A 21,383-nucleotide genomic window follows, 5' to 3' on the forward strand; every position below is an offset into this window, starting at 1 on the left:
GTGATAATATTTTGATCGCGGCTCTATTTCACCATCAAGACAAATTTGAACTGAAGATTGAGGGTGCTCAATCCAATGGCGTGCATCTCGTATAAGTTCTGTTTCTGTTTCGGAGTTTCCAACCTCAATACAGACTGTGAATTTTTTGCCATTCAGCGGCACCTAGCATCCATCTGGTTGGGAAGCTGTGTTCCCTAGTTTGATGGTAGGGCAGAGATTCTGGGAAACAGATTTAAAAAGCAGGCCCGTCGATGTCAGTTGGGTAATAATCAAACCGCAAAGAATTGCCACCAGCGCGTCGTGGGCTTCGGCTGGCATTCGGATGCGCAGCTTCTGCTCGTCTAAGTGGTAGAGGCATTCGATGTGTTTAGTTGTTAGTGATCTTTCATTCTGGAGAGTTGCGAAAAGGTTTTAACAAATACAGAAAAGAACCAGATACGTGCCGTATGCTTTGCGTTGACATGATGCAAGATTTAGGCTTCGATTTGCGTGGTTTACTTATTGTGTCTGGGTGAAAAGTTCCTGAATTAAGGGAGCATGTTGATATCATCAGACTCACGACTTTTTAAGATTGTGGGTATGGATTCGTTGGCAAGAGAGGAGGTAGTTGAGGATGAGAGTAAAGTAAATAAAAGGTACTAATAGGAGTAAAGTGAGAGTAAAGTGAGAGTAAAGTGAGAGTAAAGTGAGAGTAAAGTGAGAGTAAAGTGAGAGTAAAGTGAGAGTAAAGTGAGAGTAAAGTGAGAGTAAAGTGAGAGTAAAGTGAGAGTAAAGTGAGAGTAAAGTGAGAGTAAAGTGAGAGTAAAGTGAGAGTAAAGTGAGAGTAAAGTGAGAGTAAAGTGAGAGTAAAGGTATAGATAATAGTAAAGTAGGGGTAAAGTAAAGGAAAGGTAAGAGTAAAGTAAAGGAAAGGTAAAGATAAGAGTGATGAGATACAGTCACTTTGATATAGCCTTCTAGTGTAAAATAGAAACGATGACAATTAAAAATAACGATCGAGAATCAGGCTAATAGGCATACTACCATTTGGTGAAATAAGGACATTGCCTAATTGAGTTAGTATAGTTAAGTGGTCTTAGACTATGTTATTACAAGTTGATTTTCTCCTATATTCATCAGAAGCTAAGCATGGGTTTATGGCATTGATAAAGCCACGGAAAATAAATAAATACAAAGCGTAAGAGAATTTGAATCTCTAAGCGAATGCTCAGAAGATTACATCTAAAGAAGATCACCATGCCCAGCCATTAACTCTATTTTAGGATCATTTCCAAACCTGCAATGTTTTAGCACACATCCGTCATAACCATATTAACAGCGCTCCCAGACCTGTCCATCGATAGCAATCAGCCTATTGAAGAGCTGATTTCTCATTACCATGGCCGTCAGCTGGTAAGACTGACGCGGCTCTTTGCCGACAATGAGCAGTCCATCAACAACTTCTTTGCCTCCCATAGCCCATCCGACAACTAGTTTGCCTTTCCAGCCCAGTCCCCCCTGCTTCTTCATTTCTCGGATATCGGTCACTGGAATGGTGAACAGTACCGAACCACTCTTTTGGCTCTCCAGTTGTGCGTCGCTATGCTCAGTATCGGTTGTAAAGTAAAGCACCGGAGGCTCTTTTGTGGAGTCAATAACAACAGCCCCACGCTTACCTTTGTATCGTGCCTCAAAGCCGACTGGTCCGGTAGGTAAACTTTGTTTACCCTTTGGGCGCAGGACACCAAGTCTGTTGGCAGCATGACGGGAACCGACCACGGCGCGCATCCTATCGACGCCTCTTTTACTCTCCACTCCTGTGGCAGTAGTCCCACGAAAGAAGCCGATTATTCTGGATGACCAGGTGTTTCTGGGTATTGCGGGAGATGAACCCTCGAGTTTCTTCGGCACGGGCTTGGGCTCGGGCGAGGCAGCAATTGTAATTTCTTCTTTCGAAGCACCAACGGTAAGCTCCTCATGATGCAGTGAGGCTGGTCGAGACGGAGGTTTGCTCTTAGAGGTTGGAGGTGGTGGCAATGGTGATGCGTTGGCCTCTCCAATTCGCAACAGGGTGAGAGTTAGCTGAGCATTCGTAGGGATCCCTTTGAGCAACGAACTATAGATATGGTTAGAAAAGCAACACACCCAGGGAAGCCTTGATGTAATACTTTTGCGGCAGTAAAATCTTTTGCCAGTGAGGGATATGAAAGTCCAAAAACTTGATGCTGCGCCAAATGATGGGGTCTCCAAAAAAGACAACTCCAATAAGGAAGCCACTTGCTTTCATGAAAATATAGCTGTTTACAAATGCCGATATGAGGCACAAGGGTACTATCACCGAGGCCAAGCGTAGTCGAGGAGCAAGTCGTGGAAACGGGGCTGTGCCCGCTAAAGCACTGCGATAGGCCGTCAAATTTGAATCAGGAGTCTTTCAGGTGAACTAAAACTTACTTTCCAAACTTCTCGTACGTGTCCGTGATATCATTAATGACCTGCATAGAGAGATTGGCAGCATCCAAAACAGACTGCTTCATAGGCTGCCGGGTTTTATCATGAGAGTCTGCAGGTATTCCTCCCTGTGCAACGCTCTGTGCATCCACGGACCTGTCAACAATATCCGTGGCATCAGGTACAGCTCCTTCTAAAGCTGCATCTTCTGGGACAGCTTGATCATTTTTCCCAACGGCACTACCAACAGCAACAGTAGCGACACCGGACACTAGATTGCTGGCTTCTTGCTCAGCAGCCTCGCCTTTGAAGTTCTCTGGTGCACCAGTCATGCTATCATGAGATCCTAATACGCCGGCCTTGGGCTTCTGGACGCCGCCGGTATTCTTATCCACAAGAGCAAGAGGCGCCGGGGGAAACATAACCGGCCGACATGATGGAAAGACAACCAAGGCAAGCAACGCCATTAATAATGATGGAATGAGTTGATTCAAGAGCCAGGCCACAGCATATACTGTACAGAAAATAGCTGTTCGTCGAGGCTCTTTCCAAGACCTTAGGCGAGCAATATGTTTGATCAGACTTGTCAGACCAATTATAACTGTAGTGTAGAATCTTTCAAGGGTAGTTCTGAGTTTTTCCGGCGAAAACTCATCGTCGGCTGATTGAGTCAGGTCAAGATTCTGTAGTGGAGCATCTGGCACCGCTTTGACGTTGTAGACTTGCTGTAAGATGTCAGTTCCTGAACCATGAGCTTTTTCTTCCATCAATCACCTTATCAAATCGTCTGATAAGCATCCACAGATCCTCGTTCGATAGTCCACCAATAATTGGCTGCTGAAAATGCTTGGAAGGTTGACTCCAACCGAGATCAGTGATTTCTGCAGCATTGCCCGCTTGCTGCGATAATCCCTTTTCGTCTTGTTCAACCTGAGACAAAACATGACTATCGGTTGGCCCTTCTGGGGGTGGCTCTCCATTAGCGTTGCTGCCCTGCCGATCATGGCTGAGGTCTGTGCCCGGTGGAGAAGGTGTCGCAGACATATGGTGGATGGCAGAGTTGGGTGTGGTTCTTGAAACAGCAGCAGAAATTAGATTGAGACAATGTGGAAAGGAAGGAAAGCACGAGTATTTCAGGTCCCAGAAGAGAATTGAGATCCATGGGTTGTGTGGCTCTTTCCCTTGTTCTTGATTGTATTGGTTGTACTCCCCTCATCTACGTCATTATGAGCAGGAAAACTGACTTCAAGACACCAACACGCCAATGCGGTTTGAATTGACATGGAATCGATGGGGTTGAGTGGATATTCTTTTTACCAATAAGCAATATCTTTACATTGTTTTTTCGCATTGACCAAACTAAAAATGCCGACTATCAATACATCTGAGATCTCTGCCACGGTCACATGACACGCGCGTTCCCGAAGTGGATGTCCGCGTCGCGTCTCTCGGCCTCATGATTTCAAGCTCTCAGCCCGATGGCGGAGAGACCACTATGAGTGAGGAGTGTGCCAATCCCTTATTACTGGGATGGATCAAAGAATGGTTGGACCAAGCCCGCGAGCGTAACAGCAAGGGCGTGACAGTGTGGGGTATCTCGCATCCTTTTCGCGGTTGCCATGTTGCTGATGTCATTCTAGCTACAAAAAGGCCTACGAGTCGATGAAAGCATGTCCACTGGAATTCCAGCACCCATCCCAGGCCCAGCAGCTTAATGGGCTGGGTCCCAAGCTATGCGATCGTCTGACGGACAAACTCAAGGCCTATTGTGCGGAGAATGGGCTTCCCATGCCCGAGCCTCCTGGCAAAGGTGAATGATCTTCATGAAACTTAGAAGCGCTAAAAGGCTAATTGGGGGACTACTTAGCTACCAAGAGAACATCTGACACCGGTGTTGCTGAACAACCTGCGAAAAAGCCCCGAAAAGCTAAGCCTTATGTTCCAGCTTTGCGGTCTGGTCCTTATGCCATTTTACTCGCATTGGCAACCATAGGGGAAAATGCATCACAGGGAATGGCCAAAGCCCAATTGATCGATATAGCTCAGCCGTATTGCGACAGCTCCTTCACGGCACCTACCGACCCGACCAAATTTTACACGGCTTGGAATTCCATGAAAACCCTCATCCAGAAAGATTTGGTCTATGAACATGGTCGGCCCCTTAGGAAATACGCGCTTTCCGAGGATGGCTGGGAGGTTGCCAAGCGTATTCAGAAGACTCTACCTGGTTCAGAGAACTCGGCAGCCTCTGAGTCTCAGTCTCAGCCTGGCCCTGCTCCAGCCGACAATGATGATTCTGAAGAGTCACCACAATTGAACACTCTGTTTCAGCGTTCAGACGCTGGTGGACCTGTCGAGCCAATTCCGCTTCCCCAGGGGACCTTCACCATTGAACTTGTGCTAGATACTCGCGAAGTCCGTACAAAAACAGACCGAGATTATATCGCGAACGAACTCATCAAACAAGGCATCACCCCACAGGTGCGTGCCCTAGAGCTGGGCGATGCAATGTGGGTGGCCAAGTGTCATGATCCCGCTTTTCTCTCGCGCCATGGCGAGGAAGGTGACGAAGTGATGTTGGACTGGATAATTGAAAGAAAACGCTTGGACGATCTTATTGGATCCATCAAAGACGGACGGTTTCGGGAACAGAAATTTCGTCTCCGTCGTTCAGGCATTAAGAATGTCATCTACCTAATTGAGGAATTCTCCATCACGCACCCGGAAACTGGGGGCGGTAGTGCACAGAAATATCAGGAGATGGTTGCCTCGGCCATTGCCTCAACGCAGGTGGTCAATGGATACTTTGTTAAAAAGACACGCAATTTGGATGACTCAATCCGTTATTTGGCACGAATGACCTTGCTTCTACGGAACATATATGGGGCCATGGACTCGCCTGATGAAGGGCTTAGCACCAATCATTCTGCAGACTATTCTCCACCCTCGAAGATTTTTGTCGTTCCTAGTCGCCAGATATCCTCCACGCAATCGTACGTGACACTGTTGGACAAATTTCGCGCTCGGGATGATTCTCTTACATATGGTGTGACATTTTCTACCTTTTCAGCTTTAACTTCCAAGTCGGATGTTCTCTCTCTCCGAGATATATTCTTGAAGATGCTTATGTGCACGCGTGGTGTGACTGGTGAAAAGGCCCTGGAGATCCAGCGGCATTGGCAAACCCCACGAGGACTGGTGGAGGCCTATATGGCTCTAGAGCCTAAAGATCGTGATGCAATGATTTCAGATAGATTGCAATCGTTAGTCGGGAGAAAAAAGGTTGCCAAAGCCGTGAGTAGACGGATCGCAGAGATTTGGGGGCAGAGCGGATAGATGGAACAAAGCCCGCTGAAGTAAGAGCAACATTGATACTTCGATAGAGAAATAGTCCAAGCCACACTCCAGTTCGGGTCTGCAACATCAATCACATGCCCTTTTCTAACTGATTCATGTTTCTTCATTTGCACAGCTATCCTTCTAAGCAATCTATAAGAGGAACGTGCAAAGGCGAAACTAAGATGTCCCACATGATTGAATGAATCACTCAAGTGTAGGGTTCAAGCAATGGGCATCATCCGTTTGTACTGAGCCAAAGAGTCCGACCGAATTCATCATATTTTCCATTAATCCTAGCACTTGCTACCAGATTCCTTCTAGTATTCCAATCTGAACATCTTCTAGCCCAAAAATACGATTCCTGATTGTCAGGTGGTCAGGATGCCAATCGCACATCCCAAAGATTTCTGCATATTAAGGTCTCAAAAACCGAGATGAAGTCAAACTGTTCGAGAGTCCTCTCATCATCCCCTTCGATTTCGGCTCTCTGCAAGATCCCCAGACACCGAAAGAAATCGACGCGGTCATTGACAATAAATGGTTGCAGAAGATTGCCAAGTGGGAGTGGGGTATGCAATTCCAGTAAGGACGGGGTTGAAATTCCATCCTGGTTAAGAAGAGTCACTCCTTGGCTACCTTCAAATTCCAAGGTGTGAGTACCCGGATGATGATTGCTTTGAGCTTCGAGTACTGCGCCTTATTTCATCCCATGTGGTGTTCAATTGCATTTAGCTTCGCGTCGACAAATATTAGAAAATGCCAGACTGTTACGCTTACGAGACTTGGCTATTGGCCACATCCATAACAAAGCCTCCGGGGGTGTTCCGATACAGGAGTGTATGCCAGGGTAGGGCTTAGTGATCCGATCACGGTGCCGGCCGTGGTCATATCTACCCCTGGATCTAGGAGTGACATAGACACCTGGACACCTCAATAGCGTCTACGCAGTACGTGGGGTTCGTTGACGTAGGTGCCGTGAATGACATCATCTTACCCACCGGGATCTCCCACTAAGCCGAGAGTGGCTAAGGCCGCCAAGGTTTTCAGATTTATCGACGGTGATTGGAGCAGATTCTCTTGTATAAAAACAGGGTTTCTGGACCCAGTCGACCAACGCTGTAACATGAGTAATATAATAACTACGGACGCTGATCCCCGCTTCTCTTTCAGATGATCTGATCAAGTTTGTACCCCTTTCGCGGCCCAATTAATCATGGCCGCAGTCATCGGCCCTGGCACACATTCCCGCTACCGCCTGGCCCAAGAGCGGGAATTCTACAAGTACTGCCCCCCGGATGCTGAGACCTCCAGCCGAGCTAACCACTTCACAGGTACGTCCCCAGCGAAGACTCTGCCTCTCACTACGCCCCTTGGGATCATGACAGCAACCAGAAATTCGTCCCACAGCCATGCAAGGATCCCGCATTGACATCCTTCGCCCAACTATCTGCCCTTCGGCTCGGTACGGAGCGCGCCCTAATTTCCTTATTCGATCGCACCCACCAACATGTGTTGGCAGAGGCGACTCCGACTTTGAGCCTCGTGGGTGGACACAAAGCAAACGATGTCGAGCAGTTAAAGTTAGGGTGCTGCGTGTTTCCAAAAGAACGGGGCATTTGTTGCCATGTCGAGACATCACAACCGGAGGATAAGAAGGAGAATGCAGCCAAGGATTCCGCCCTGGTCGCATTGGACGTCGCCAAAGATGATCGCTTCACTGCAAACAAACTACAACTGCTAGCCCCACTATCTGATGTGCGCTTTATTACCGCAGTGCCCATTTTCAGCCCGCAAAAATACAGAATTGGGGTTTTGTGCGTGATGGACAGCAAAGCAAGGTCATCGGCCCCCGATAGCGATTCTCTTCGGTTCTTGAATGATATGGCTGCGACCGTGATGGACCACTTGGAAATGAGGGAAATTAAACGTCGAAACCACCGAGCTGAAAAAATGATCGTCGGCCTCGGTAGTTTTGTGGAAGGCCGGTCCACCCTCCGAGATTCGTGGTGGGAGGCCAATTTGCAGCGTGATGGCTCGAAACAGTCTGGTCAATCCAAAGAGGGTCAGTCGGGCGCGGAGCAGCAGGATATGCAAAAGCTCGCGAAAGAAACAGAAAAAACGAGCCACAAAAATATGGTCCTTCTGGAGCCGCCGAAAAAGGACGACGATACCGAGAAGACAGGCGTTAAGGACACAGATGGTAACACGAGTGACTCCGCCAAGTCACTCCAATCCACCAATTCCGGCAATGCGACACCATCGCAAAGCGAAGGAGAAAAGTCTCAGCAGCAACCTGGAGTCCAATTCACCCGGAATGGTGCTTCCGTACGCAGCGTACGTGCAGGAGAGAGTTTGAAAGACAAGACTCTCCCGAATAGCATTCGAAGTATCCTCTCGCGCGCAGCCAATCTTCTCAGAGAGTCGATCGGGGCGGAGGGGGTGATGTTTCTGGATGCCAACAGTGAGCGTTTTGGAAGTCTTGTCGACCAAAATACTCGCCGAGTCTCAGGTCCTCACTTGAAGAGTTCCACGTCCAGCTCAGATGAAAGTACAGATTCCGCGTATTCAGACAGCCGAAAACCATCTGATGCGGGCCAAGGCTCAGACTCAGACGAGCACTCGGGCATCTCTGAATGCTTGGGATTCTCAAGCTCGGGTACAGCCACTGACAGTGATCAGAACCGAGCGGGTCATAATATCGTGGTCCCTGAGCCTCTTTTCACGTCGCTCATCCGGCGGTACCCTCGCGGAAAAATCTTCACATATAACGCTAATGGGACCCTTTCAGACAGTGACGATCCGACTCAGAGTGTATCTGGGTCAGATCGTAGTGGTGCTTCCCAGAATTCTGCATCTGCTTCATCTGGTAAAAAGAGGCGCAAGCCAGCTTTTCAGCGAGATGCTGACGATCTGATCACTATATTTCGCGGGGCCAGGAACATCCTTCTCTTGCCCATCTGGGACTCGGACAGAAAGAGATGGTTTGCAGGAACGCTGGCCTGGACGAACGAACCGGACAGAATTTTTACTTTCGAAAATGAGCTCGTTTATATCTCTGCATTTACGAATAGCATCATGGCGGAAGTTCGCCGAGTAGATGTGGAGATCTCAGAGAAAGCGAAAACAAACCTCGTTAGTAGCATCACTCACGAGCTTCGAAATCCATTACATGGAATTCTGGGAACGGCAGACATTTTAAGTGACACTGCCATGAATGCACTTCAGCATGGGATGGTTCACACAATCGAGTCGTGTGGCCGCACCCTGCTGGATACAATCAATAACCTGTTGGATCTTACCTTTATCGATCAATACAGAAAAGGAGGCAATTCTCGCAAGGGGAAGAAGTCACAATCTATACCTTCCCGAGAGATGTCTTCATATTCTCGAGTGTCGCTGGACTCCGTTCTGGAAGAAGTGACCGAGTGTGTGTTCGCTGGATACTGCTTCTACAACCATCCTCAGGCGCCCCCTCCAGCTCTAACAGAGTCGTCCTCCCGTTCGGCAGGACAAGCCAGCAAAACTGACGCAGTTGGTCCTCGATCCAGTCAAGTCACTGTCATTTTTGACATTGAACCTGATACGGAATGGGATTTCTACACGCATGCCGGTGCGTGGAGACGTATTCTCATGAACATCTTTGGAAATGCGCTGAAATACACGACCTCGGGATACATCTATCTCCAGCTTAAATCCGTGCAAAGTGGCACTGGTTCCTCGCGCAAGTCATCCAGTAGGCACAAAGATGAGTTTGAGGTAACTCTTACTGTGAAGGATACTGGAAAAGGCATTGGTGCCGAATATTTGCAAAATGGTGTTTTCAGTCCCTTCTCGCAGGAGGACCCACTCGCATCTGGGAGCGGACTGGGGTTGAGTATCGTTCATCAGGCTGTTGGGTTCCTCGGTGGCTCGATTGAAATTGAATCTACCAAGGGTGCTGGCACTAAGCTGTCGATACATACGCCACTTATGAAGCCTCCACCTGGCTCAGAGACTGCATCGTCAGCTTCGCTATTTCATTCACTAAGAAGATACACAGAAGACAAGACAATTGGCTTCCTGGGATTCGGGCAAAACCTGATCTCTCAAAGAGATACATTCTTGTATTCATCATTGGAACGAATGTGTCATGACTGGTTTGGTCTAGAGGTGTCCAAAATCTCGCCATTAGAAGGCAAGCACGACCCTCTCAACTTCTATCTGGCGATACAGACAGAACTGGACTGTGAAGACGTTGGGGGAAGAAATTTGTTCGGCCTTCCTCAGCATCTCCATAGTGATGATGAGTTGACCTCACCGGTTGTCGTCATCTGTCAGTCTCCCGAGGAAGCTCATAGTATGTTTGTGGCGTCCAAAAACCGAGGTGACTCGACTTTCTTCGAGTTCGTGAGCCAGCCTTGTGGGCCTCGGAAATTGGCTCGTGCACTGGATATGTGTATCAAGCGACAGCGTGATAAACAGAACGGTCGACGGGGCAGTGATGAGCCTACTCGCTGGGTGGAAATGCCGGAGTCTTCCCACTTGCCTGTGGATGTTGGGGCCAGCGATCCCCCTGATGACAGAATGAAAATCAGTAAGCGGCCAACAGCGGACACCATCGGCATGGACAAGGATAAGGACCAGAATTCTCGCCGCACATCGCTGGAAGAATTTCAGAGACCTATAGAAGCAGAGAATGATGCTCAGCCAACACCATCCCCAAAATCTAGCGAGGGTGAACCACAGCCTGGCAAACTATCTGCTTTGCTTGTTGATGATAACGATCTCAACCTTCAACTACTTTGTGCCTATGCAAAAAAGGAAGGCTATGAATACATGACAGCCAAGAATGGCGCCGATGCAGTCGACATTTACAAGGCTCAACCTGGAAAGTTCCAGGCCGTAATCATCGGTATGCTCTACTTTCACTTTGGCTTTGCACCCATACTAACTTGCTTTCAGATATTTCAATGCCCGTCATGGATGGCTTCGAAGCATCACGGCAAATACGACGGTTAGAGAAAGAGCACCGCGCTCAACTCCCGGAAGCAGAACGAAAAGCATTTCCACGGATCACCATTGCTGCTCTGACTGGGCTTGATAGTGCCGCGGCCCAGAAAGAGGCTTTGGGTTCCGGTATCGACTCATTTCTGATCAAGCCCATCAAGCGATCTGAAGTGCAGAATGTATTGCGACGTTAAGCATAACGACACCTATGTGACGAATGTTTTCCATGATCACCAACGAAATATGTACATTTAGATATTTGATTTTCAGTACCTACCCAAGCAACTTTTTTTCAAGGCGTTTTCCCCTATTTTGACACTTCATACATATCCATAGATAGATGTTAAATTATTACTCCGCCGGTATTCAAAACCTAGATACTGATATCCATGGACCTAAAGTGATAATATACAAGTCTCAAAGGACATAGGGGATTTCCTCTGCCACTTATTGACTGAGTAATCCATGTTCGTTCTGTTTGCTGCCGTTGTGCACGTAGTTTGCGCCCTTGAGCACTCAGAGCCAATACCAGGCAGCCTATGATTGGCCACACAGCCAGACAGCAGAGCTTCAAGCGTCATCCCCACCCCAGTGTACAAGGTTTACGGGGGAGAGATGAATATAAACCTCCATCCACTAGTGACTGCGAATTGGTCTAGTGGTAAGACCACCTTTCTTGCGAGGGGTCAGATTAGATCTGGTGTTTCAAGAAGTCCTCGTCCCTCCCGCCTTTACAAAACCCGCTGACACCTCCGGTTTCCATGCAGTCAAAACAACGGGTAGTGTGCATCCACCAGGCAATTTGGACCTGAGTGGAAGGGGCACGCTGAGTGAAGGCCAAGATATTTGGGGCAGATTATACTAAGCAGAAGTTGTAACTCTTCGGTGGCTTGATACGTTTTGCGTGGTCGTGTTCCACTCCGTCATGACATGTTAGGTTCCTGCGCCTGAATGTAACCTTTCGTTTTCAGCCAATTCGAGGAGATGAGCTTAATTGTCACAGAATTTTCTAGTCCAGCTTGACGAGATAAAATGATAGAACCTTCGCTCAGTGATGCTTGCTAGACATACAATTTCGACATTTCAACCAAGTCACGTTTCGACTTCAGCCCCTGGCTCCTCGTGTATTGTCTTATCTTAACCACACAGCACACCCACCAAGCCAGTGCACAATAGGACTCAACCAACATGGTTCTAGGCATTGCAATGATGGCAGGCATGCTACCCACTATGATTGGGCTAAACGAAGCAACCAAGGGGGCTCGGGACCGCGAGGAAAGTCGCAGGGAGGATGCCCGAAGAACTCGAACCCACTTGATGGCTGTATGTGATGTCGATGAAGGATCCCTAGCCCAACGGCAGCAGGTGCACAATGCCAAGATCTACTTGGGACTGGATCGTAGGGTATTGTGTCCCGAATGTAATACATGGACAGAGGATACTTGCTGATAAGCTTAGATCTACATTACCAAAGACCCAAATTCCACCCTATCCCCATTTAATGGACATTTCGAAAACCACCCTTCTTTTGAGGAAGACAACACGGCGGGACTTATCTCAATGAGTGGGGAAGACAAGCCACTGGCAAGATGGGTGTTTCTTGATTCAGATACGAATGAAATGAGATGGGGAGGGCGGCAGGATAGTGACGGTCATGTCTGTGGGCCGTTTGACCTGACCGATGACGAACAGTATATTACTCTGGAAGATGACCAGAGATGGCTGGCTGTACGGTTGCCGGAATACTCTCAAGAGGGCCACGAGACCAAGCCCTTGGGGATCGTTGATCATGATAATACTGCGGCTACCTGGAGACTCTATTTTGACCGCGGTGGCGGTGCCTACTTACCCGCTGGGGCTGAAATGATCAGGATCTACTTGAAGCGAACTCCAGCGGATTCCTGACAATGAAGATTTGAAATCAGTCACAAGTACCCCAACAATTAAAAGGATGTGATAGTTCTCTAGTTTAATGTGCCGTCGAAAATATTTACGGAATTTTGAAGAATTAGGCTACGTTGTAATCCCCGAGAACATGGTGGACACCTTACGTTGCACACTCAGTGTGTTATTCCCGGTCTTTGGCATATGGTATGAATGTGGCTGTGGATGGTATGCTTTGATTATTGGATCAAATGTAGACCCAATTATAGATACGTATTTTTGGGCAGTTTTCCCCTGATGTCGTATAGACCCACAGTAGGTGGGATTTCCTCTAGTCAGGATGCGTCCTATTTGGCCCAACGACCGCAACCATCCAATTTGTAGGATTGTGAATGCGACTACTATTCCTACGTTGAACCACAACTCTCTCCCTTGTGGTCATCAGTATTATTCATTATCTCTAAAATCTCTACTGGTATTCGTCTTTGTACGGTCTTTTCATCGCTTTACTCTGATCTCAATTACTATCAATTGTAAGGTCGACGGCGTACCCTGTTTTTATCCATGGTCTGTCTTAGCTGTCTCACAAAGTATCCTTAGTTGACTTGTAATATAAACGGCAGAAATTGCATCCTTTCCAATGGAAGGACAGAGAAATGTACGTTGTTGGAGCCCCAAATCATATTCTGTCTCACATACAGAGCATGAGCATCGTCTTCGACGTTCTATGTCAAGACTAACTTTGTCGCCACTATACCAGGGTACTGATAAAGAGAATTTGATTCTCTCGGGAAATTCGGAAGCAAGCAATTGCTGCAAACCAAATCCAAATAAACGTGTCATCAGCCACGTCGTCCCTGTGAGGGTTGAGCCTCATGAAGGTGGCTCTAACGCTACTGTCTGCCCGAAGACTCCAGCCAACAAAGTTGATTCAGAAGTTATAGCACTGGGTGACATTCTGGAAGGGCTCGGACGGGGAGAGAACGAGAAGCAGGAAGAACTGTTTCGTCTATTCTTCGGCATTGATGCGGGTCGTGAGCTTGATCTCAAAGTAAAAATCCAAGGAAGATTTGTCGTCACACTATTGTACTCTCACTATTGCTCTTCCTGCTGATGACCACTATGGCTAATGCAACGACAGGTTATAAGAGTTTCCAATGCATACCTACGCCGCTGATGTTCACGAAGCCTGGTAGAGACGCGAGGGCGGGGCAATTGATCAATGGAACGTGAATTGGTGTGATGACCGTACTGTAACATAGATAACACCAAATTGTGGTTTCATTGCAAAAACATCTGCTGTCAAGTATTTATGTCCTGCGGCTCTGAGGCCGGGTTGCCTCGTTAGTATAATCCGTTGTTTCGGCGGGTCGCTGCGCTGACACGGACATAGTTGATTCCTCTTCATGGTCGTAAGATTAGCAAACGGTAAGGGGGTTTTGATCTAGTTGGGTCTCCTGACATCGACAAGGTGTGCTAAATCCGACCATAAAAGGCGGCCGAAAGCGGTCATCAACTCCAAAACCTCTTGCCACGACCCACCACATCGACACCATCGATAAGCTGTTTTCAGTATCTCACTTACCTGTTCATATACTCGTTTATGTGGCATCCGACAGATTGTGATCTTTGATTACTGCTGGCCGGGATAAAATGTACACAATTGGTCCTGAAGCCCCCAAATCAGCGTCAATCGACCAGTCTTACTCCCAACGACCATTCGGTCTTGTCTATTATCCCATGTCTGAACTTGTCCGCTTGAATGATTTCTCTGTCCAGAAAACCCTAATATGAAGGGTACGTGCCCCTAATACCATATCTCTCTTTTTATACTAAATATTACGTCAGCTGTACTCCAACGAGTCAAATCAGCTTGTATAACCGTGGATGAGCACGTGATTTCCTCGATTGGAAAAGGGCTTCTTGTCCTGGTCGGGGTAGACAAGGACAGCACTAAAAAAGGGAGCGGATTCATTGGTCGGGCGTATTTTAAAAGCTGAGTTGTGGTCCGAGGAGAATGCCGACAATGTGAGTTGTAGGTGGATCAGCAAAGAGAACTATAACGTGTCGTCTAACAAATGATCTCTCAGGATGAATGGGTGAAGAATATCCAGGACATAAAGGGGGAAGTGCTGTGTGGTATGTTAATGTTATTCAGGCGTACCTGTTAAGGTCCTCACACAAGGCAGTGCCGCAATTTACGCTCCACGACGCCCTGGAAAAGGGGAAAAAGTATGAAAAAGCTGACGAAGACGCTGTACGTCAAATATACGATTACTTTATTGAACAGCTTCGCGAAGCCTGCCTGCCAGATCAGGTGAATAATAGCGTCTTGGAAACGAAGGTGGATGTTGAGCTGCTCGATGATACACCCATACGTTTCAACTATCACAGTGCAGACGAAACGGTATAGGCCCACCCTTACTTCGGTGAGACTCCCGGAATGTATGGCTGTGCTAATGGCGTGGACTGTATTTCAGGTCAAGATTAAAATCAATACCCAGATGGCGAAGAAAGGAAAACTCGAAGACGGGAAGTAGACCTCGCTGGGCGAGGCTGCGGAAGGAGGGAGAATGGGCTATTGCTTCCAGGTTGCCCACCTCAGTACTAGTGGAAGGAAATGCTAGGTATTAACGGCATTTGCACTGCGGTATTGGACAAGCCGGAACTGAGAGTCAATGTCATTGCTCCCGACCGCGGAACGTCCGACCTCTTCTTCTGAGTCATTCCAGGAAAAGGTTAAACCAGTCGCACTTTCTATGAGGTCCGGCGTTTATCTCCACAGATGTGTACGTGGCACGGAACTTCCAACTTATGGGGGATTTGGTTTGTCACTCGAGACATCAACCCTAGAGACTAAGGCAAGGACCCCGGAACACCTGAAAAAGATCCAGGGAAGAAATCCTCGTGCCAGAAAAATGGACGATGAACATCTCATTTACCCACCGATACCACTCATCGACCATATCAAGAAACGACGACATCAAAATGTTCCTTGTTCGGGACGGCCAGAATAATCCCATTCGACTCCAAGATGAAAAGCCAAAGGGAGTTTCCAAAGGGGTTGTTACCAACTGCTAGTGTCTGCTACTGGTACATTTCGGCAACGTGACGCTGGCATCATCGCAATCCTATCGCCATATTGATAGACTTGGCCAACTCGATTGTTTTGTTTTGCTGGATACGGTTGGGGCTCAAGGTAGAAGCGGTACCAATCAGATCTTGTATTTCGTCATACATTGTTCCCGGGAGTTGACAATATGTGGACGAAAACGGTCTTGAGCAATGCAGACCGCTAGCGACTATTGTGACCACACCATACATTAGAAGCCGAAGGTTACATTGCTCACCATTTGGCTACGTAGTGACGTATATATGGGCAGTCTATGAATCATGTGCTATACGTGTAAATTATTTGACTATAAGGAAACCCTCACTAAGAGTGACACGGCATGGATAACCATTTTTGAGGCTCATCATTCTCACATCCATCTGCTGTCTCCCGCCCCAAAAATCCCAGAGTGAAAAAGACATGTCGGACAGAACTACTAAACCTCCTCTTGGGTCAGTACCCTCATCCATCATCGCTTCAGGATTATTTTTTAATCGCGCTGTCCTGTCTGCACGGGTCGGCATCTTTATTTGCAGAATTCAACATGCTGATTCTTGCCTTTAGAACCAACCCATCAGACACTCTAAAGGGTGGCAACGCTGCCGCCGGCTCAAAGGACAACGACAACGACAACGACCAAACGAAAGACAAAAAATCATATGATGTAGATGACACACCGCCGACAGGACCATGGGGTAACCGGGGCGTCACCTCACCCAAAGCGGGAACAAAGAGGGCACCGCAAAAGGATTCGAGCCTGAACGTTAGGATCAATTTGGACTTGAGAGCTGATGTTGCTCTGGAACTTCATGCGGTCATACAGGGTGATGTTACGATCGGGCTTTTCTAAGATGGTCTCTAACTTTGGCACATCATGTCATATAACGTATTCGGTAAGCGAGTAGGCCATGTAAGCCAGCCGGCCACCCCAAAACACATCATAAATGCGATAAATTACAACTCTATATCTCAACAATATGTTAATCAAGTGTGAATCCTAACATATCACTCTGTGTTGAGGTTCTGGCGCTTTAAAGGAAACCATTTTGAGGTTTTATGTGGGTTGGCTGTTAATGAACACAGAAAAGTTTTCTTCTTCACATTAACGTAAATTTTGGTAATGTAACAAAACATTAACTTTGAGATTCAATTTGAATGCACATCTCTCAATTTCGAGACTTAAGATGGGGGACATTTAGGTGCTATTTGGAAAAACATTTCAAATTGGGTATCTTTATATGCTCACTTCTTCAAGCCAAGCACCTTCTTAACACTGTCCATGTCAAATCTCAAAGCCAAACTACTCGAGACAACCGAGATACTACTCAACGCCATCGCTAACGCAGCCCACACAGGGCTAAGTCTCCAATGGTCACTGACAGTAACCAGCTCCCCACCGAAATTCTTCTCATGGTGCCCACTAACAATAGGATAGAAAACACCAGCAGCCACAGGAATAAGGCAAACATTATAAACAAGCGCCCAACAAAAGTTCACCCGGACTCGCACAAACACTCGTCGACTAAGAAGCACGAGTTGGAGAATGGTGCTCAAGTCCGAATTGAGCAGAATGAAACTAGCCGAGTTGATGGCAACATCAGACCCAGATGCCATAGCGATACTCACATCTGCAGCGGCAAGTGCGGGCGAATCATTCACGCCGTCGCCGACGAAGGCAACAATGGGTCTCCTGGTGGACTGATCGTGCGGACCCTTTGCGGAACCATCTTGAACGCTGGAGACGAAATTGGCTTTCTCAGCTGGGAGGACATTGGCCATGACGTTTGATCGCGAGATGCCTAGCATATCTGCGACCGCGTGTGCTGTCCTTTGATTATCGCCTGTGCACATAAAGACTTCAACATGGCGCTTTTGAAGTTCGGAGATCACGCCTACGGCCTCAGGGCGGATTGAATCTGAGGTGGCAAAGACGACTGCGGGAATGAAGGGTGATTGTGGGGATTGTGGGTCGATGGCGCGCAGAGAGAGGATAGCGATTGATTTGCCGGCTGTTTGGAACCGGGAAAGCAAATTCGAGACGAAGTAAGAGTCTGATCCGTCGGGTAAGATGCTATTTAGGAGGCGCTCATTGCCGATGGCAGCTTCGTATGTTTGTTCTGCTTGATTGACAGACACGGTGAAAGTTCCCTTCATTCCTTGGCCACTGATTTCGTGGATGTCGGATGTAAGCACGTTGACGCTGGGCTTTGATTCGCAGAAAGCTGAGATTGCCTGGGCAATGGGGTGGTTGCTGCTCTCCTCCATCTTGCGGCCGAGAGTCCATGCGATCTTTTGGAGATCCTCATCGTTGATCAATAATTCGTGGTCCGAGACCTTGAGGCTTCCTCCTTCGGTCAAGGTACCAGTCTTGTCGAAGATGATGGCGTTGAGCCGACTGGCCTCTTGGAACGCTTCACCACCACCCTTCACGAGGATTCCATGTTTTGCGGCAAGACCACCGCCAACGAACAAGGCTGTGGGGGCAGCGAGGGCCAATCCACAGGGACAAGCGACCACGAAGACTGCGATGGCAAATTCCAGACTCCAGAATGTCCATCCTCCCTGTGCGACATCCAGATAATCGCCGGGCAACACACCCGAGTGGCCTAAAGCGAGCCAGATGATGAATGTCAAGATAGCAATCAAGGTGATTGCAGGAACGAAGTGGGATGTGATCAGATCGGCCACTCTCTCAAGTGGAGCACGCTTGCTCTGACCCTCACGCACAACTGCAATGATTTGATCAAGCATGGACGATCCGCCGAGTTCAGTAACTTCTATTTGTACAGGTTGACCAACATTCACAGAGCCAGTGTAAACCTGATCACCTGCAGTCTTCTTGACGGGGCGCGACTCTCCTGTCAAGGAGCTTTCGTCAAATTGGTATGTCCCTTCGCCAACCACGATTCCATCGGCCGGGGGAGATGCACCGTGTGGAATGCGAACAATATCACCCACTTCCAAAAGGTCAACAGCGACGCGGGTAATGCGATCAGAGTCCGACTCTAAGTCCACGTTGTTCTGTACCAGGAGTGCCTCGGAGGGGCGAAGATTCCCCAACGATGAGACTGCATCTCCAGTCTTAGATTTGCTGTATGCTTCCAAAAATCGGCCAGCAAGAATGAAAAGCGTTAAGAAGACAACCGTGTCAAAATAGGTCGAGCTAGCCGCACTGGCTTTCGTTCCGGCCACGGCGTCAACAATGAGCACCGCCAGCGACGAGAAGTATGCAACTGCAGTTCCTGCGGAGATTAGGAGATTCATGCTGCCAAAGCGGTAGAACCTCCGCAAAATCGGTACTCGACTCCCAGGGCGCCAGAGTGCATGAATCTCTTTCATCGCTCGAATGTGGAATACATCAGTGCCGTAGACCATGACGGGCGTTGACATGATGAAGAGTGCCCATTCAGTGCGTGTCACACTGCCAGACCAGATTTTCTGTTCGAGGTATTGTCGAGTTGGATTGTGCGAGGACACGAGGGACATGAATACAATGCCAATAAGGAAAGTTGGTATGGCCACAGCGAAAACAAATAGGAGACGGAACAGTAGCTTGTTTCGTTCATGCAATTGCATGGCACGGGAGCGCTCTTCGATACTAGGAGGGTGATAAATACTCGCGTTAAAAGCACTATGAGCTTCATTAATTGTCGTCAGAATCGTTCGGATCGTCAAAGCAGGCGGTTCGGGGGTATAGGTTAGTCTGAGGATCGGGTTCTTCTCCGATGGTACCTCTTCCACAGTGATGTCTAAAAGAGACTCCAAAGAGGCGAGAATTTTCTCGGGGCAATGATGGCAGAACATTCCATCAACATGAATGGAAATAGTTCTTGCCTGCATAGTTGTCTTCTCGCTCTCGAGGGATCCGATACTGTTGACAACGGCATCATATCCAAGATCCTCGATTTTCTCCACGATATTGTCCAAGTTCTCTCGTCCTTCAAACTCCACTCTGCCGCTATGGGACAACAAATTCACCGAGACACTTTTGACAAAGGAGAGCTCTTCTAAACCTCGCGTGACGGATCCAACGCAGGATCCACAGGTCATACCAGTGATTGCGATCTCAGTGACAAAATTAGTCGGAGTCGGCTCGGCGCTGGAGGACGTGGATACGGCATTCACTTCATCAACAAAAGCTTCGAATCCAATGTCTTCAATTTGTTCGGTGATATTTGTAACATTCTCTCGGGGTTCAATAAATCTCACGGTCGCACTATTTGTAAGAAGATTCACGGAGACTTCCTTGATACACTCAAGCTCTTCGATTGCAGCGGTGATACTATTGACACACGACGCACAGCTCATGCCTCCAATACTAATCCGTGCAATGAACTCGTCACTTGATAATGGAGGCTTTTCAGACACCTCGGGTATCTGAGGAGTAATCTGTGAATAGTTATTCCTTGCCAGGGTCGAAGTAGAGGCAGGTATTGGACTGAAAGACGGTGACGGCTGCAAGACGTTTTCAGTCCGTCCTTGACCGGCCTCAAGATCGGTATCCCAAGCCTCATCCGATTTGATTTCCTTGTGTGGGATCCCAGTCTCCGTCAAGGTGGAATGGCGAGAGAGTCCATCAATATCCTCTTTCTTGCATGCATCACAGTTGGCAATATGACGTTTCTCACGACTTGTATGCAGCTTTTCTCTGATATTGGAAGAAAGACTGGAATAAGATGTCCGGGGCGTAGCAAACAGCATCGATCCGCGAGTATTCCAAGCTGTTGTATCAAGCTCGGAAATAGCTGTTCCCCTGAAATCATATGTTGTGACATGATGTACTTCGAAAGCGGCGCGGATTAAAGCAGCGACAAGATCTGCTGGCTGCACAATGATCCCATGGGTGACTCGCACTTCGTGGGTGAGGATAGACACGTCGATATCCTTGACGGTTGGGATTTCGGAGAGGATCTCAGTTACATAGGCCACGCATGAGGCGCAATGAATATTGCCCACCCAGAAGACACTGCGCCTTGTGTCGAGATCTGGATCTTGCGACTGCATCTTTGGCGTATGTGATGGGCTCTTTGGCGATCGACCAGGCCGATGGGTGTAGAATATCGTATAATGGAGAACTCCTTCTGAGAGAAAGAAATTATCTGAAAGGCACGGATAGCTTCGATCACGCCCTGCTGAACATGGGGGACCTGGTTGTTTTAAAAGCTCGTTCGGCCTACCGCGCGGGTAGTGGGTCGGTTTGATAGTACCAACGAATCGCCACCAGAAGTCTGCAACCACGAGACACAAAACGTGTCATAAGAGATATAGGGTCAAGGTGGATGACCAATGGTTCTGCTGGATGGCTGAAGAAGAAAGAAAAAGAAACCCTTTCGAAACCAGATGGGTGGCGAGTGAAAAGCGCGATGCGGCATTTGTGCGTAGTGTGTAGACGTGGATCGCGCACAAATGCCGCAGCTACATTCCAATCGGCGAGAGTCATGACCTTCGTGCAGTATGCCACTAGCAGCGATTGAGGGAAAGTATTAGGAATGTAACCACCTATCTGAAGGTTTAAAACTCAGCTACTGGACCTTGTGTCCGTGCATGTCAGTCTTGCCCTTAGTATATGTATAGATGTAGCAGGTGGTGGATCGACATCACCGTAGTTGCCTCGAAAAACGGGCATCAATTCAAT

At 48.0% G+C, this 21,383-nt stretch overlaps 6 protein-coding genes across 6 annotated transcripts; 4 read left to right on the forward strand and 2 right to left on the reverse strand.

Moving 5' to 3' along the window:
* Positions 1-1,311: 1,311 nt before the first annotated feature.
* Positions 1,312-3,471, reverse strand: N7484_006161 (DUF3292 domain-containing protein; the record flags this gene model as incomplete). The annotated part of the gene is made up of 4 exons (XM_057116579.1): positions 1,312-2,095; positions 2,148-2,375; positions 2,431-3,152; positions 3,202-3,471. 4 exons carry the CDS (start codon positions 3,469-3,471, stop codon positions 1,312-1,314), a joined length of 2,004 nt encoding a protein of 667 aa, XP_056972462.1.
* Positions 3,472-3,922: 451 nt separating this feature from the next.
* N7484_006162 (crossover junction endonuclease MUS81) lies at positions 3,923-5,763 on the forward strand (the record flags this gene model as incomplete). Its single annotated transcript, XM_057116580.1, has 3 exons — positions 3,923-4,014; positions 4,068-4,237; positions 4,295-5,763. 3 exons carry the CDS (start codon positions 3,923-3,925, stop codon positions 5,761-5,763), a joined length of 1,731 nt encoding a protein of 576 aa, XP_056972463.1.
* Positions 5,764-6,979: 1,216 nt separating this feature from the next.
* Positions 6,980-10,946, forward strand: N7484_006163 (hybrid sensor histidine kinase/response regulator; the record flags this gene model as incomplete). Its single annotated transcript, XM_057116581.1, is given in 3 exon segments — positions 6,980-7,097; positions 7,115-10,657; positions 10,708-10,946. The coding sequence occupies 3 exon segments, from the start codon at positions 6,980-6,982 to the stop codon at positions 10,944-10,946; spliced, it is 3,900 nt and encodes a 1,299-aa protein (XP_056972464.1).
* Positions 10,947-11,940: 994 nt separating this feature from the next.
* N7484_006164 (uncharacterized protein) lies at positions 11,941-12,657 on the forward strand (the record flags this gene model as incomplete). Its single annotated transcript, XM_057116582.1, has 2 exons — positions 11,941-12,156; positions 12,211-12,657. 2 exons carry the CDS (start codon positions 11,941-11,943, stop codon positions 12,655-12,657), a joined length of 663 nt encoding a protein of 220 aa, XP_056972465.1.
* Positions 12,658-14,714: 2,057 nt separating this feature from the next.
* Positions 14,715-15,176, forward strand: N7484_006165 (uncharacterized protein; the record flags this gene model as incomplete). Its single annotated transcript, XM_057116583.1, has 3 exons — positions 14,715-14,775; positions 14,826-15,043; positions 15,117-15,176. The coding sequence occupies 3 exons, from the start codon at positions 14,715-14,717 to the stop codon at positions 15,174-15,176; spliced, it is 339 nt and encodes a 112-aa protein (XP_056972466.1).
* A 1,814-nt stretch (positions 15,177-16,990) lies between these two features.
* Positions 16,991-20,752, reverse strand: N7484_006166 (putative copper resistance-associated P-type ATPase; the record flags this gene model as incomplete). The annotated part of the gene is made up of 1 exon (XM_057116584.1): positions 16,991-20,752. One exon carries the CDS (start codon positions 20,750-20,752, stop codon positions 16,991-16,993), a length of 3,762 nt encoding a protein of 1,253 aa, XP_056972467.1.
* Between the last annotated feature and the right edge of the window lie 631 nt (positions 20,753-21,383).

Source organism: Penicillium longicatenatum (assembly GCF_028827895.1).
Source record: "Penicillium longicatenatum strain IBT 33135 chromosome Unknown contig_3_segment0_segment0, whole genome shotgun sequence".
Lineage (NCBI taxonomy): Eukaryota > Fungi > Ascomycota > Eurotiomycetes > Eurotiales > Aspergillaceae > Penicillium > Penicillium longicatenatum.